The sequence below is a fragment of the Gnatocerus cornutus genome, chromosome 5 (genome assembly GCF_029298725.1).
Source record: "Gnatocerus cornutus isolate USDA-ARS CGAHR chromosome 5, icGnaCorn1.1, whole genome shotgun sequence".
NCBI classification, from domain to species: Eukaryota; Metazoa; Arthropoda; class Insecta; order Coleoptera; family Tenebrionidae; genus Gnatocerus; species Gnatocerus cornutus.
In genome coordinates, this window is record NC_142237.1 from 9,219,858 (window position 1) to 9,233,701 (window position 13,844).

The window sequence follows — 13,844 nt, forward strand, 5'->3', positions numbered from 1 at the left end:
GACAGTGGAGTTCCCGAAATGTGTACTTATTTATTTATAAAATCGAATGTGAGGAATAAACCGTGAAATAAAAATAGTGTCCTCAAAAACGATAAACAAGGTATTACGTTTTTTGATTCCTTTTTGTATAGTGGCAGTAAAAACAAATTTGCGCCCCCAAGTCATGTAACTTTGAACGATGAAGATAATTTCGTCGTGTGGGCATTTCCGTCCAATTAAAAAATTAATTTCGGATACGTGTTCATTGAGGGGAGTAGTTGCTAAACTTTTGCGCTTTTATACTCTTGGCCGGCGTCCAGAATTATCTTCAAAGCTAAGTGTATGCCAAGAATGTGACAGTACTCAAAAATTATTTTTCGTCCGCACCATGGCCAGTTTCTCTCTCGTCGCACACTTTTATCGCGCTTAAAATCCATAAATAATTTTATTACCGATTCATTTACCGCATTAGGTACACTTATGCGACCGAAATGGCGACGGAACCTCTCGTAGTGCAGGCCATTTTTCCATTTAAAGGCTCCAACAACGACGAGGTAAGACCTAATTTCTTTTTAATCACGTCGTAGTAATTCTTGGTTTAGTTGTGTTTTAAAAAAGGGGACATCATCACCGTCACACAGAAGGATGAAGGATGGTGGGAAGGCACCCTTAATGGCCAAACGGGGTGGTTTCCCAGTAACTACGTCAAGGAATCGAAAGGTGTGATTTTTTCCTAGGATTCTTGAAATTATTTTGTAATTCTAGATGCTCCAAAGCCCATCGTCTTGCAACAGAATCAGTACAAAAGTGTTGTTTTGAAAGATCTCATTGATTCAGAAAAGGCGCATGTGACGGAACTTGAGAGTTTAGTCACGAACTTTTTACAGCCGCTAGAAAAGAGTTCCATGTAATCGATCTAAATATTGTTCATCCATAAATAAAGACAGGTGTTTGCAGATTGACCCCTGATGAGTACAAACAGTTGACTGGGAATATCGTGGAAGTTCTAGAAACACATCAGCAGCTGCTTAAATTAATGGAGACTGAACAAGTTAAGCCGAGTCTTGAGCAACGAATGGGTCGCCTTTTCCTATCGTGGGCCCCCAGAATCAAAAGCGTCAATCAAGCCTATTGCGCTCTTCACCCCAAAGCTGTTTGTATTCTCGATCAGTACAAGTAAGAACCGCCAGGTGTTATTTCCTCCTTTTATCAGTATTCTCCAGAGATGAACTGACGAAATACATGGAAACTAGAGGAGCGACAACTCCCGGAATTCTAGTCTTGACAGTTCTTCTCGGGAAACCTTTCCGACGCTTGGAAAAATATTCAGGAATGCTCCAGGAACTAGAACGACATGTAGAAGAGTGCCACGCTGATCGTGGCGACACTCAGCGCTCAGTCGCCGTTTATAAAGAAATCGCGACGAGTTGTTTAGCCACTCGCCGTCAAAAAGAACTTGAGTTACAGGTGCTCACAGGACCAGTCCGAGGTTGGGAAGGACCCCCTTTGAGCTCTTTAGGAGATATCATTTACATGGGCTCTGTGGCGGTGGGGCCGCTACATCACGACAGATATTTAGTTCTGTTTCCGACTACACTGCTTATTTTGTCGGTCAGCCATCGTCTCAGCGCTTTCATTTATGAGGTAGATTTCTTGGTAGACTAATGAGTGGATACTAATGTTGGTTTAGGGTAAATTACCACTTTCCGGGCTTGTCGTGACGAGACTGGAGGACAGCGAAAGTTTTAAGAACGCTTTTGAAATCAGTGCTCCCATGATAGAGAAGAGAGTTGCGATTTGTCAGAGTAAGAACGAGGCAAATCATTGGGTGGATTTACTGAAGAAAACAATGCCTAAAAGTAATACCAGTAGCGGAAGTAACCAGAAGGTGTCGCCGTCTCAAGCGCAGTTTGTTCCCCAGCCACCGCCACATGTAAGTTTTAATAATTCCGACTTGAGATACAAAAGCAGCAAGGGACTGTTCTTCAATTTTGAATGTTAAAAAGAAACTTTTTAGTGTAAAAAAATTACTATGAAACATAATTTTACTGTGCTGCTAATAGATGTTGCTTCTGCTAGGATGACTGCATTTGAATATGAACCACCAGCTGCCAAGAAAATATTTAATATCCTCAATAAAATAACAAAATGTTTAAGAAGCAGTTATGAGCGTTTACGCGTTTACGTTACCGCGTCCAAATCTACAAATGTTATGATTTAAATGTTTCAAAATGTTGAATTATTTTGGCACGACAACTTAAACTGCTACTTCTTAAGCATTTCTAACTTCACTTGAAATGCGCTTTAAGCACTGCACTAGGGTCTTTTGGTGTTGCTATAAACCTGATGAACTTTGTATTTTTTACATGCAGCTAAATCGTCGCGGTTACTCAAACCGAACCTCCGTTATCGGTTACCGAAAAACAATCGAATACGAACCGACTTACCCTCCTGAGACGTACCCACCGTGCGCCCCTTTCGCGTCGCTAACAAAACACTTCTCTAGATGTATCAAAGACAGATCCATCAATCGCAAACTTCTCAAACAACTGCTCTATCCTGAATATCTGAACAAGATGAATTTGGCGATAGTCAGAATCAGACACCATAAGACCGAATGCGTTATTGTCCCCAAGCATAGCAACTGTAGGATCAGTGTGATTAATTGTGATAGTGACTCCGATTCCGAATCTGATAGTGACCACAGCCGTGTTAAAAGACAAAACGCTGTGGTGGATTCAGATTCCTCGGATGGAAGTCATGGTAATTCAAGCAGCTCGAGTAATCCGTTCGGCTATATTCGGTACTATAATCCTCAAACCACTGAAGTTGAGACGAAGTATGAGAGTATTATTGATTATGGTGAAATTGGTAAGATACAGAAGGTGGATGACCAGCCAAAAAAGAAAAGTGTGGTACTGACATCTACTGCAAAGTTAGAACTACTGCATAAGCAAGCGTCGGAAAACTCGGACGCTAGTTCTTGCATCGTACCAAAACCTTTCGGTGCTTGTGAAGATCTACTCCACTTGAATGAGAACCTAGGGCTCGAAGAGAGACTACACAAATATGTTCCTTTGTCACGACAATCGTGCCCTACTAAATTAGTCGGGAATAAATTCAGCGCGAGCAGTTTGACGACAATTTACATCCCAGCGTGGTCAAACAGCGACACCAATCTAAGTTGTCGCCCGAGAATCAGTTTCAACGAAAACGAAGAAACCAGCAGCACCACAACTCATTCAAGCAGTTTAGAGTTACCACTTAACACTTTACCTCTCCCTGATGAAATCGTCGCGGAACTTCTGTATAATTTCGAGAGCGACGACAGCGATGCACCTTCCGCTAAAACTGTAATCAAACCGCCGAGCATGTTTGCTAGTCCCGAATTCCAGAAAACCAGTATTACCAAATCTCGTCGACGTTCCAGTATTCAAATAAACCCTCAAGATCTCAAACAAGCGAACGTGAGAAGATGCGTTAGTTCGAAATACCTCAGAATGTCATCATCGTACTGCCGCGGCTGTGTTGAATGTCACAGTCCGAGATCCTCCGACTCGGGCATGGCCGGTAGCTGCACCCTTAACTCTCCTAATTCAGTTCAAGATCTTCCAAATCGAGAAAATATCCTCTCGGAAATCGAAGCGCGTGATTTTGAGTCGCAATGTCCTTGCACTTCTCCATTCGGTTCAACTCCGAGAACTTCGCAACCGTCGGTTTCTGGGTGCAGTCTCAGGACTTCTGTCACGTCAAGTTTGGAGTTGGCTCCACAAATGCATTCCAAAGAAGAGGGAGGACCAATCAAGTCGAAATCCGCGGGATGTCTGTTTGAGGACGAAGAGAAAGAAGAGGAAGAAGAACCACCAGTTTACAGATCAGGGCTGTATGCTCACTGGTGGTTAAAAGCTAAAATTCCAGTTGATGTCGTTAGAGGAATTTACGAAGAAACGAGGAATCATGCAGGCAAGGGCGTGTGGTTGCTTGTTCAGTTTTTTTAGTGTGAGTTTGCTAAAAATCTAACTGAGCTTGTGTGTGAGCCCTTGCCTGCATTAACTGGAGATTAATGGAGACTAACACTGGCCAAGATTAGTTCCAGTTAGCTAAAGAAAGACAAGCTGCCTAACGCAATTTTTATATTTTATTTTTATATGTAAAGATACATAGTCCAAATGGCATAAAAATTTTCGTAAACTTCTTAATATTGCTTAATTTTTATTATAAAGCCTTCCGTGAATTCCGCTTGCGAGTAATTTCGAAACGAAAACACTTCCTTTAAATTAGCAAAAATGGCAATAAGATTAACGAAAGCTATCTAAACTTTACTACCCGAATGTTCAATGTGCACTCATAATTCGTTTTTGTGTTAAAAAGTCTTACGCTTTTATTAAAATGTACTTCTTTTTAGCCACGTACGCCTGTTTGGAAAAGGCTCGTAACATCACCGAGATAACAATCATAAAAATTAAGATCATTACAACAGTAAAAATGAGATATTTCGTCTTTTCGAATTTTTTCGTCTCCGTTTCTGAGTTAACTCGGGCGTTACATTTATCGTCCGCACATTCTATGCAAGTCATGTTATACATAAATTTGTCCTGTACAAATGGCTCTTGTCTCATAATCTCGTTGGTAATTTTACCACAACTGTCTCGAAGAGCACAGCCTTGTATGCTGAACGCCCCTTCATCTACAATAAAACTAAATTATCACCAAATAAAACACAATCTTATTTGTTATTACCTGACTCAACATCAACAATAAAGCAACGAAGGTTATCTTCGTAGTTTAAGAAGCGAGAAACGTCGTATTTTTCTCCAGTTAGTTCTAGAAAAAAGTCTTCGCAATTTTTGATGACTGATTCTTGTGCTTTTAACGTGTTCACGTCTGTTGCATAACAGTCCAAGCTTTGAGCTAAATTTGTAAAATTTTTAAACGACATGTAAATTGTAAGATAATATTACCATAGTTAAAGGCGAATAAACATAAGGCCAGCAAAACTAGAAAAAACCGCATTTTCACTTCTTTTTCTTGAAGTTGTTAAGAGCACCTAATCTTTTTAGCACAACACTTTATTAATTCGCGAAATTTGAACAGGGAAAAATTCATCACTCTGTACAAATATTTATCAGAGATAAAAAGGGAGGGAAGGTAATAAATATACTAAATGTATGAGTATGATACATATTTTGTATGAACACGTGATAAATCAATTTCATTCCCCAATTGCGATGATGAACCAACATTTTCTTTTAGTGTTTTGTAATGCTCACAAGCGTGGACTCGACGTCAATATCCGCCGTAAGTTTTAAAATGTGGTTCGATTTTTTTATTTTATCATATATCTTAGTACTGGTGATATCTTTAAATAGAATTTATATCAAATCTAATCACAGCTAAATAAATTGGCGTTTATTTCTCACAACAACACTTTTAAAGCAACAAGGTAAAACAATTAAAACCACCGTTAGGCCTATTAAAGATACCATACATATAAAAACAGTTCGATGTGTATCTTGAGCATTCTCATTTCTTCTAATAGTGCGTGTAACTCCTGAGTTACACAAGTCTTCTCTACATCGAAAACAATCGTACCTATCGAACTCCAGGTCCATTAAGGTCTCGGCGAATTTTACTTGAGTATCTATGAAATCTTTGCAGGTGTTGCGAGGTGATAAACATCCCTGGATGTACATGCGAACATCTCCTACAAATTTTTTATAGTAAAATATTGAAATTTCTAACATATAATTACTCGAGTCTGCGGTCACTGTAACGCAACGATAAAAGGTGTTTAGAGACCATTTTTCACAGGTTTGAATAATAGGCGCAGTGGTACCATTTTGGGTTTTTATATTGACAAAATCAGTGACATAACAGTCTAAACTTAAAGCCGGAGGACTTACAATCATTACAAAAAGAAGTATGTGCTTCATTTTAGTGAGATTCTGGAACGACTGTGCAAACTCGTAATAAATAACACAGAAACTGCAAATTTGTCACGTTTTTCATTATTGGCCACGTTATGTTGATAATGCGGCGGAGTTAATGTTTTTATGACCGGTAAATCAGAAAGGCAAAAACTCTGGATGTTGGTAATATTGCCTTCTGATTTTTTTATTGAGCAATTAGTGGTTACAACATAAAATGTAGTTCAGTGTGGAAAAAGCAAAAATTCAGTTAAACATTGGTTGGTATGTTATTTTTAGGCTTTCTGCAAAACAAACTACGTATGAGAGCACCAATCGCGGTAACCACTCCACAGCCGCCACCACCGATGTATAAATTACGTCGGTACGGATTCGTGGTTTTCTTGACTTTCATAATATTGTCATTTGTAATTCTTGAATTACATAAATTCTCGTAACATTCCCTACATCTTATAATACCCACAGTGGACGACATGACCATCTGGAGACTGATTTCTTCCAAAAAACTGCCACAATGGTCCTTAAAAGCGCACATTCGGATATCCAAATCAGTTGTTTCATTCATGCCATAAAACTAGATATAAATGAGCAAGATTTTATAAATTTAATATCACTAACCTTTGCTGTGACACCAATGGTGTAACAACTGAGATTATTGTCCCAGAAGTACCAAGGTAATATAATCTCATTTTTCTTCATTTTTTCTTCCATATAGAGTCGACAATCTCTTACAGCCGGGTCCAGGGTTGTATTAAAGGTCTCCAACGAGTCATACTCAGTTACATAACAAAACAGCGCTAAAAATCAAAGAAACAGTGATAACACAACAGCGAGTAGATATTTACAGTCTCTACAGGTACATGCTGAAAAAGAAACGAATAACAATAATGAAACAGCGAACATTGTTCGGTTCGTTCGGTATTTTAATCGGAACTGGCTGTTACAGGGAGCATGTGGAAAGTGTTACTAAATGTATATTATTTTAGGAAGACTAAAAAATAAGCACAGTGCGAATGATCTATCGCTAAACTTGAAGGAATGCAGATACTTATTAAGTTCAGGGTTAAATCAGGGGATAGTTTAATTAAAATAAAAAAATGAACAAGCCTCTTTTATTAAATTCCATATTTCAGGATAATTATCACAAATAGGTGTTAAAGAAGTTTCACCTTAAACAGTATACGACGTATCAATTTATTTGTAATTTAATGTGTATAGGAAAATAATTACTCTTTGTTCTTCCAATTGCTTCAGCTTAACACAAAACGGCAAAAAAGTGTTTGCAGGAAATTTAAACATTACCAAAAACTTCATCAGTCGGTAAAATTACTCCACAAAATTATACACTAACTATTCTTCTATTTTTAAACTTTCTGCAGCATAAACAGTGTAATAGACCACCTACTGCACCGATCACTCCACATCCGGCAGCTCCAATGTATAAACTTTTTTTGAAGGAACTGGGGCTACTCTTCGAATTGCAAAGATCTCCAAAACATTCGATACATGTTATACCATTGATAATAGTATTTGAAGTTTTGATTGAGATTTGTTTTGTTATATTCTTACATTGGTTTTGGTAAGAACACATGTGAATAGCCACATCTTTATTTTCAGTCGCATTGTATTCCTGAAAAAGTTTGATAATTATTTCTGTGGTAACATCCAGTGATTGTATTCACTGTAAAAGTTATCCTGTAACAGCGAAGTTCAAATTCCTGTGTCGATTGGAGGTCTCTGAGGTGATTTTTGCAGTTTATTATATTAGGATCATTTTCGAATATTTCGTTATAGTAGCAGTCCAAATTATACACTAAAAACAAATATATAAAAACTAGATTAATATTGTACAGTCGTACCCATATCTGAAGCACCTAAGAGGAAGAAAATAAAAATCCAAACCATTTCTCTTCAGTTGGCCACCACTGAATATGCAAGCGCCAGGATAGTGAATGTGTTAGAGAGAATATTTTTTTAGCTGACGTTTAACAAATACACAAGAACATTTTAAACTTAGTTTACCTATTGTAAATAATTGTTATTAATAGTTCATGATTAGCTTAGTACCTGTATTGTATGTAAAAACATAAATTATGTAATTTTTTTCTTGTAGACATCTCCTCTCGTGGCAGCCGGTGCGACGCCCCCGAGCAGCCGCCCCGGCGGCGCCACTAGCCCGCCGCCTCCACCGCCCCACGGCCGAGGCTGGTCCGCCACCAATCTGCGCCCTTCACCACCCCTTCGGCCCTGTCTCGCCTTTAGTCATATTCCCTACAGCCGCCCCGGTGCACGACTTAGCTATAAAGAAGATGGTTTGATCCTCGACGTGATCGAAGCGTACTTTTCTACAGTGAAACCTCGAAACACAGTCAATTCAGGTGAGCGCTGACTCTTTACCTCAGCTATTTCTGTCGCTCTCTTTCCGTTCTTAACCTGTCTCTGTTCCATCTCTGGTGGTGGTGGTTCGACTTACAGCGGATTTACTGACCGGCGGTAATGTACGAATGCATGATAAACTGGCACGATCACATAGGTCTAGTATTGACCTCAGTAGGTCTTCTTCGGCAGTGGCGCAAGTTCTACAGCCGCGCAATTATCGGCCGCACGCGCCAAGAGCTTCCACTTGGTGCTGCGGGTCTTTTGTTGTTCGACAGCTGAGGAAAACGCAGCATTTAGAATAGAATGGTTTTGATGTGGTGGGCTTGGTGGTGGATTTTGTTTGTTTTGATATGCGGAAGTTCAGTGGATGGGAATCTTGATTAAGTCAAGGACACACTTATGCCTCATGCATGACTCATTTTCTACAAATCTAACTAACTAAGCTTCAGACGTGTGATCTTGATGGAACATTCATTCACGTTGTTACATTTTCCGTTCACCTGAACTTTCAGGCACATGTAATACTCTTGACCTGTGATGAAAAGTTTTTAGTAAACCTTGTGTAGTACGATTGTCCGTTTATGTAACTGCAAGGTCAATGTTTTGGGATTATCGATAAAAAAATTCAAACAGTTCTCTACCTCAACTTTGTGAGTCAAGAAGTCTCACCTTACGTGACTTGGCAGTTCCATAGCATTGGCGCCTGGTGTAGTGTTTATCTAGTGTGTGTACTTAATCATTTCTTTCGGTACGAATAGCCCAGAAATTTTTTATCGACTTGCTTTTCCAGTTGATGTGACGAATTGGTCGAAAACAGATTCAAATAAAAATTTGATCGACGCCGTCCAAGTCCTTCAAAGTAAATTAAGTATTTTAGAGTACAACGTATCCGCCTTATCTTCAGAACTACATGAAGAAAAGTCGATGAGATGTGCCTTACAAAATATTTTGAAAAACTATTTACTTTCTAAATCTAAAGATTTTGACACAATCGAGTGGCCAACGACGGAGAGTAAAATTTGATTGTATTGTATATTTTATAACATATTTTATCCCGAGACAAATGTATTAAGAATTGTGTTCAACAGTTGTATTTAAAAATGTATTTTATAAATATCTATTTTATTAAATCTGACTTGTAAAATATACATTTTAATATATTTAAATACTTGAATCTGGCGCCATAAAGTAAATGCTGGAGAGAAAATATCGACTGTTTATTTCGTCACTTGGTGCATAGCGCGTGCCAAATATCCCACGTTCTTTGAAGTAACCCCAGCCATAGAAATCCTGCCATCTTTGGTAAGGTAAACGCTGTGTTCCTTGATTAATTTTTCAACCTACAGGAAGAAAATAACTATTAATCCTCTTTTTGTATCGACTTACTTGTTCCGAATTCATGCCAGTGAAACAGAACATCCCAATTTGATTGGTAATATGTTCCCAATTCCGGGAAGATCCTTCTTTCTTCAAATTTTCCCTCAACTGCGTTCGCACTCCGATAATACGATCGGCCATCCCTTTCACCTCTTTGAGCCACTGAGCACGTAACTGTGAGTCTCCAAGAATCGTTGCGACAATTCTCGCCCCGTTAATTGGTGGATTTGAATACAATGCACGAATTAGGATCTTCAATTGCGACATAACTTTCGCGTTTTCTTCTTGGCTGTCGCAGACGACAGTAAAGGCTCCCGCTCTTTCTCCATAGAGACCCATGTTTTTGGCAAAACTTTGAGCCAATATGATTTTGTGGCCCTCTTTTAAGAAGAGTCGTACGGCATGAGCATCACGGTCGATGTCGCCGGAAGCGAATCCTTGGTAAGCCATGTCGAAATATGGGAAAAGATTGCGCTGTTTGATGACACAGGAAAGCTCAGCCCATTGTTCAGGAGTGGGATCCACTCCAGTGGGATTGTGGGCACAAGCGTGCAACAGGATTATGGATTTCTCTGGAATTTGCTGGAACGAGGCATTAGATTTCAATGGTGAATAGCAGCGCAACTTACTTTAATATCATTCAAAGCGCCTTGGAAATCAAAGCCGCACGATTTCGGGTCGTAGAATGTGTAGGATTTTACTTCAAGCCCTGCGTGGGTGAAGATCGCGTTGTGGTTCCCCCAGGTGGGTTTGGGGAAGTAGATGGTCTTGGGCCCTGAATGGAAATTTTTCAGGAAAGCTGCACCAACTCTCAAAGATCCGGTGCCAGAAATGCCTTGGATGGTGGCATTCAAACCGTTTGCGATAACTTCAGAGTTGTCACCAAGCGCTAACTGAATGGCGAGTTTGCAAAATTCGGGTGTTCCAGATATTGGAGCGTATTCTTTATCCAAATTTTTGGCTTTGATTTGCTCTTCAGCCTGGCGCACACTTGGAAGAACATATGGTTTACCGTTGTCGTCACGATAAGCTCCAACTCCTAGATTAATCTTGTTGGTATTGGTGTCTCTTTTGAAGGCTTCTGTGACTCCCAAGATTGCGTCAGGGGGTCCCATGGGAACCTGTGACCACCAGGAACTGAAACACACTTATGGGTTCATTGTATTAATTTCACGTGCATTTACCTGGCCCTTTGTTTGATTGGATTAACTCCATTTTTGCTAACGGCAAAAAGGCTGACTGTCTGTCTTAAAGACATCTTGGAGCTTCACTAGTATATGAGGAAATGGCAGCAAACAATTGTGAAATATCCGACACTGTCACCCTGGGCTGACCTCTGATTGAGAAACGATGCTAGTGACGGAATGCGTGCCACAAAACGATATATCTAACTTGAAAACACCGGCTCGATTCTGTATTTTTGGAGAGGCGGGGTGACGGGTGAAGGACACTATGGGTCACACCATGAACACGTGGTTGCGATTAAATAAGACTTATCTCATCATACAGTAACTATCTGAGATAAGATCTTGAATAATCCGCTGCGAGGTGATAAATGTGAGATAACTTCTTCAATTACTTTTTCGAGTTCGGCTTTAATTGACGTTCAATGATCTTACGTCACATTGACGTCTTTGAGACGGAACGCCTACCGACATGTTTACAACATTAATCTTATTTTTATACAGTTGCAAAAGCGAAGTGACGCTGCATAGTACTCAATAAGTGAGGATGATAAATTTATAATGCCAAATATTTAAAATCTAATCATAATTTACGTTTTTTGATCAATCAGTAGTGCAAACGGCTCTCGAGCTGCCAACTTAACTTTTTAGTGAGCTCAAAAGTACCTACATAAGTAGTTCAAATGTTCCGTCAAATTTGTGTTTAATGTGCATGTGCACATAGCGAATAAATAAACTTAAACAATGAACTTATTACCCAAATCCCATCAAGAATTTAGTCAAAAAGAATATTGGGACTCGTTTTTCAAAAAACGGGGAACAAAAGCGTTCGAATGGTAAGACTGTCACCTAACCCCACTTTTCCAAAACATGATTCTTTTACTTAAGGTACGGCGAATATCCAGAACTTTCCGGACATTTACATAAATACATAAAGCAACAGGATGATATTCTCATTATTGGATGCGGGAACTCCACTTTGGGGCGAGATCTATTTGATATTGGACACAAGTAAGTCTCTTGAAGTCCCCACAACTTTGTTTTAACTTAAATTTTTAAGTAAAATCACAAATATTGATATATCGCAAGTGGTAATCCGTCAGATGTTATCCCAAAATGGAAAAGAGCGCACCAACTTGAAATACATTCAGATGGATGCTTTAGATATGTCTTTTCCTGAGGAAACTTTCAGTGTTATTTTAGATAAAGGCACATTAGACGCATTAATGCCAGACACCAATTCTGAAACCACAGCTAAAATTGAAAAGTACTTCAGTGAAATCCAGAGGGTGTTAAAGTTAGCAGGGCGCTATATCTGCATTTCTTTGTTGCAAGAACACATTTTAAAAGCTCTCTTGGACTATTTTCCTAACAATAATTGGATGTTTCGAGTGGTACGTTGCTTTGAAGCAGAAAACAAAGCGACCGAAAACGGTGAAAACACAATGCCTATATTTATAGTGATTTGTACAAAATTTAAGTCGTTACCAAGGAAAATTTTCGAGATGAATCTAAACAACAGCGAAAAAATGCAACGGTTTGAGACAAGCGACGAAATTGTGACCCAAATCTGTACCACACAAAGAGCTGCTTTCGTTTGTTCAAGCATCAAAAGGACTACTATTCCAGAAAACGAAATATCTTTAGATCTATTCAAGGAGGGCAATTCCACGCCACGATTTACTGTCTACGTGGTCGATGTAAAACACGACGTGAATAATGTGCAATATGGAGCTTTTATAGTACCTCAAGGGCGGTAAGTGGAACCTGAAGATTTTACTTCACCACTTAAAAATGGAATTTCAGGGAAGCAGAGTGGCTATTTTCCACCAAATGCGGGCGCCTACACTTAGCTAAAGTCACTAAGGCCAACAGACTAGCAATTGTAACAATGCATCGCGGTCACGACTTTGGAACCTTTGACGAAGTCCAAATAGAATTAAATGAAACAGTGCGAAATCTAGCACCAGCAACCTTAAAAAACACGAAAATCCCGTATTGGTCGCTTGGCTCAGATGTCGGAAATAGGTTAATCAAATTTGAAGGCTCCTCTCAGTTTTCTGGTCCTTACGTCGTCGAGGATGTGCAAGTTGACAACAACAAATTCCGACGCCTATTTTACTTAAGTTCGCAACTTGTCATCCAATCAGAGGCGAAATTAAAAAATATAAAAACGAAAAAAGGCAGCAAAGAGGTAGTTGACTTAACATATCTAACGTGCAGACATCACGTTTATATGAGTGTAGCCACGCATCTGGCTGTACGAGAAAAACCAACGAGTTCTATAATAGTCATTGGGTTGGGAGGCGGCGGTTTATGCTCGTTTCTTCACAAATTTTTGCCCAAAGTTAAAATCACAGCTGTAGATATTGACCCTGACATGCTCGAAGTGGCTACAAAATGGTTTGATTTGGTACAGAATGACCGATTGAAAGTTATCATTCAAGACGGCGTGGAATTTTTAGAAAAAACAGTGGAGCGTGGCGGGGGAGTAGATGCGATTTTGTTTGACGTCGATAGTAAGGACAGCACCATTGGAATGAGTTGTCCCCCAAAACAGTTTTTGGAAGAGACGACGCTGGATCATGTTGCAAAATTGATTGGCAATTCTGGTACGTAAAATCGGAAATTTTGAAGTAGGTTAACGTCTCTTTTTTAGGATTTTTCATTCTGAATTTGGTACTTCGGCAAGTAGATTTACGACCGTCGATTGTTAGCTCGTTAAGGAAAAAATTTGAAACAGTAGTTTCTTACAAATTGGCAGAAGATTTAAATGAAATTCTTATATGCAGTATTGAAAAGTGGAATCTGGAAGAAGTGAAGAAACGTTTGGCAGAAAGCTCAAGTGATATTAATAGCTTTTTTAAGAAAAACCAGTTGAATAGTGATGAGAATGTAGAAATTGACGAATATCTAAAAAATTTAAGTATTTTATAATAAATCGTTTAAATGGACAGAGACGTTATTTAGTGGTAAAATGGACCATAAAGTGATAAAT

At 39.1% G+C, this 13,844-nt stretch overlaps 8 protein-coding genes across 8 annotated transcripts; 3 read left to right on the forward strand and 5 right to left on the reverse strand.

Annotated features, from left to right (window-relative positions):
• The first annotated feature begins 16 nt into the window (after nucleotides 1–16).
• RtGEF (Rho-type guanine nucleotide exchange factor) lies at nucleotides 17–8,169 on the forward strand. The gene is made up of 9 exons (XM_088037974.1): nucleotides 17–100; nucleotides 452–533; nucleotides 582–699; nucleotides 745–886; nucleotides 937–1,155; nucleotides 1,203–1,623; nucleotides 1,670–1,912; nucleotides 2,352–3,942; nucleotides 8,020–8,169. Exons 2-9 carry the CDS (start codon nucleotides 471–473, stop codon nucleotides 8,079–8,081), a joined length of 2,859 nt encoding a protein of 952 aa, XP_087894100.1. The 5' UTR covers nucleotides 17–100; nucleotides 452–470; the 3' UTR covers nucleotides 8,082–8,169.
• LOC148174195 (uncharacterized) lies at nucleotides 4,099–5,112 on the reverse strand. The gene is made up of 3 exons (XM_088037982.1): nucleotides 4,941–5,112; nucleotides 4,720–4,890; nucleotides 4,099–4,666 (listed from the first exon to the last, which is right to left on the reverse strand). Exons 1-3 carry the CDS (start codon nucleotides 4,990–4,992, stop codon nucleotides 4,353–4,355), a joined length of 537 nt encoding a protein of 178 aa, XP_087894108.1. The 5' UTR covers nucleotides 4,993–5,112; the 3' UTR covers nucleotides 4,099–4,352.
• Nucleotides 5,373–6,120, reverse strand: LOC148174196 (uncharacterized). The gene is made up of 4 exons (XM_088035407.1): nucleotides 6,116–6,120; nucleotides 6,061–6,084; nucleotides 5,732–5,964; nucleotides 5,373–5,683 (listed from the first exon to the last, which is right to left on the reverse strand). Exons 1-4 carry the CDS (start codon nucleotides 6,118–6,120, stop codon nucleotides 5,373–5,375), a joined length of 573 nt encoding a protein of 190 aa, XP_087891533.1.
• LOC148174197 (uncharacterized) lies at nucleotides 5,943–6,862 on the reverse strand. Its single transcript, XM_088037980.1, has 3 exons — nucleotides 6,752–6,862; nucleotides 6,525–6,703; nucleotides 5,943–6,480 (listed from the first exon to the last, which is right to left on the reverse strand). The coding sequence occupies exons 1-3, from the start codon at nucleotides 6,807–6,809 to the stop codon at nucleotides 6,157–6,159; spliced, it is 561 nt and encodes a 186-aa protein (XP_087894106.1). The 5' UTR covers nucleotides 6,810–6,862; the 3' UTR covers nucleotides 5,943–6,156.
• Nucleotides 7,005–7,875, reverse strand: LOC148174198 (uncharacterized). Its single transcript, XM_088037983.1, has 3 exons — nucleotides 7,766–7,875; nucleotides 7,589–7,719; nucleotides 7,005–7,536 (listed from the first exon to the last, which is right to left on the reverse strand). Exons 1-3 carry the CDS (start codon nucleotides 7,809–7,811, stop codon nucleotides 7,246–7,248), a joined length of 468 nt encoding a protein of 155 aa, XP_087894109.1. The 5' UTR covers nucleotides 7,812–7,875; the 3' UTR covers nucleotides 7,005–7,245.
• Nucleotides 8,170–8,822: 653 nt separating the features above from the next.
• On the forward strand, nucleotides 8,823–9,433 carry LOC148174199 (uncharacterized). The gene is made up of 3 exons (XM_088036798.1): nucleotides 8,823–8,829; nucleotides 8,880–8,959; nucleotides 9,009–9,433. Exons 1-3 carry the CDS (start codon nucleotides 8,823–8,825, stop codon nucleotides 9,306–9,308), a joined length of 387 nt encoding a protein of 128 aa, XP_087892924.1. The 3' UTR covers nucleotides 9,309–9,433.
• Got2 (glutamate oxaloacetate transaminase 2) lies at nucleotides 9,389–11,311 on the reverse strand. Its single transcript, XM_088037977.1, has 4 exons — nucleotides 10,847–11,311; nucleotides 10,292–10,799; nucleotides 9,672–10,244; nucleotides 9,389–9,625 (listed from the first exon to the last, which is right to left on the reverse strand). Exons 1-4 carry the CDS (start codon nucleotides 10,918–10,920, stop codon nucleotides 9,503–9,505), a joined length of 1,278 nt encoding a protein of 425 aa, XP_087894103.1. The 5' UTR covers nucleotides 10,921–11,311; the 3' UTR covers nucleotides 9,389–9,502.
• A 98-nt stretch (nucleotides 11,312–11,409) lies between these two features.
• Nucleotides 11,410–13,800, forward strand: LOC148174201 (eEF1A lysine and N-terminal methyltransferase homolog). Its single transcript, XM_088037975.1, has 5 exons — nucleotides 11,410–11,682; nucleotides 11,735–11,857; nucleotides 11,907–12,602; nucleotides 12,653–13,458; nucleotides 13,506–13,800. The coding sequence occupies exons 1-5, from the start codon at nucleotides 11,591–11,593 to the stop codon at nucleotides 13,781–13,783; spliced, it is 1,995 nt and encodes a 664-aa protein (XP_087894101.1). The 5' UTR covers nucleotides 11,410–11,590; the 3' UTR covers nucleotides 13,784–13,800.
• The last annotated feature ends 44 nt before the right edge of the window (nucleotides 13,801–13,844 follow it).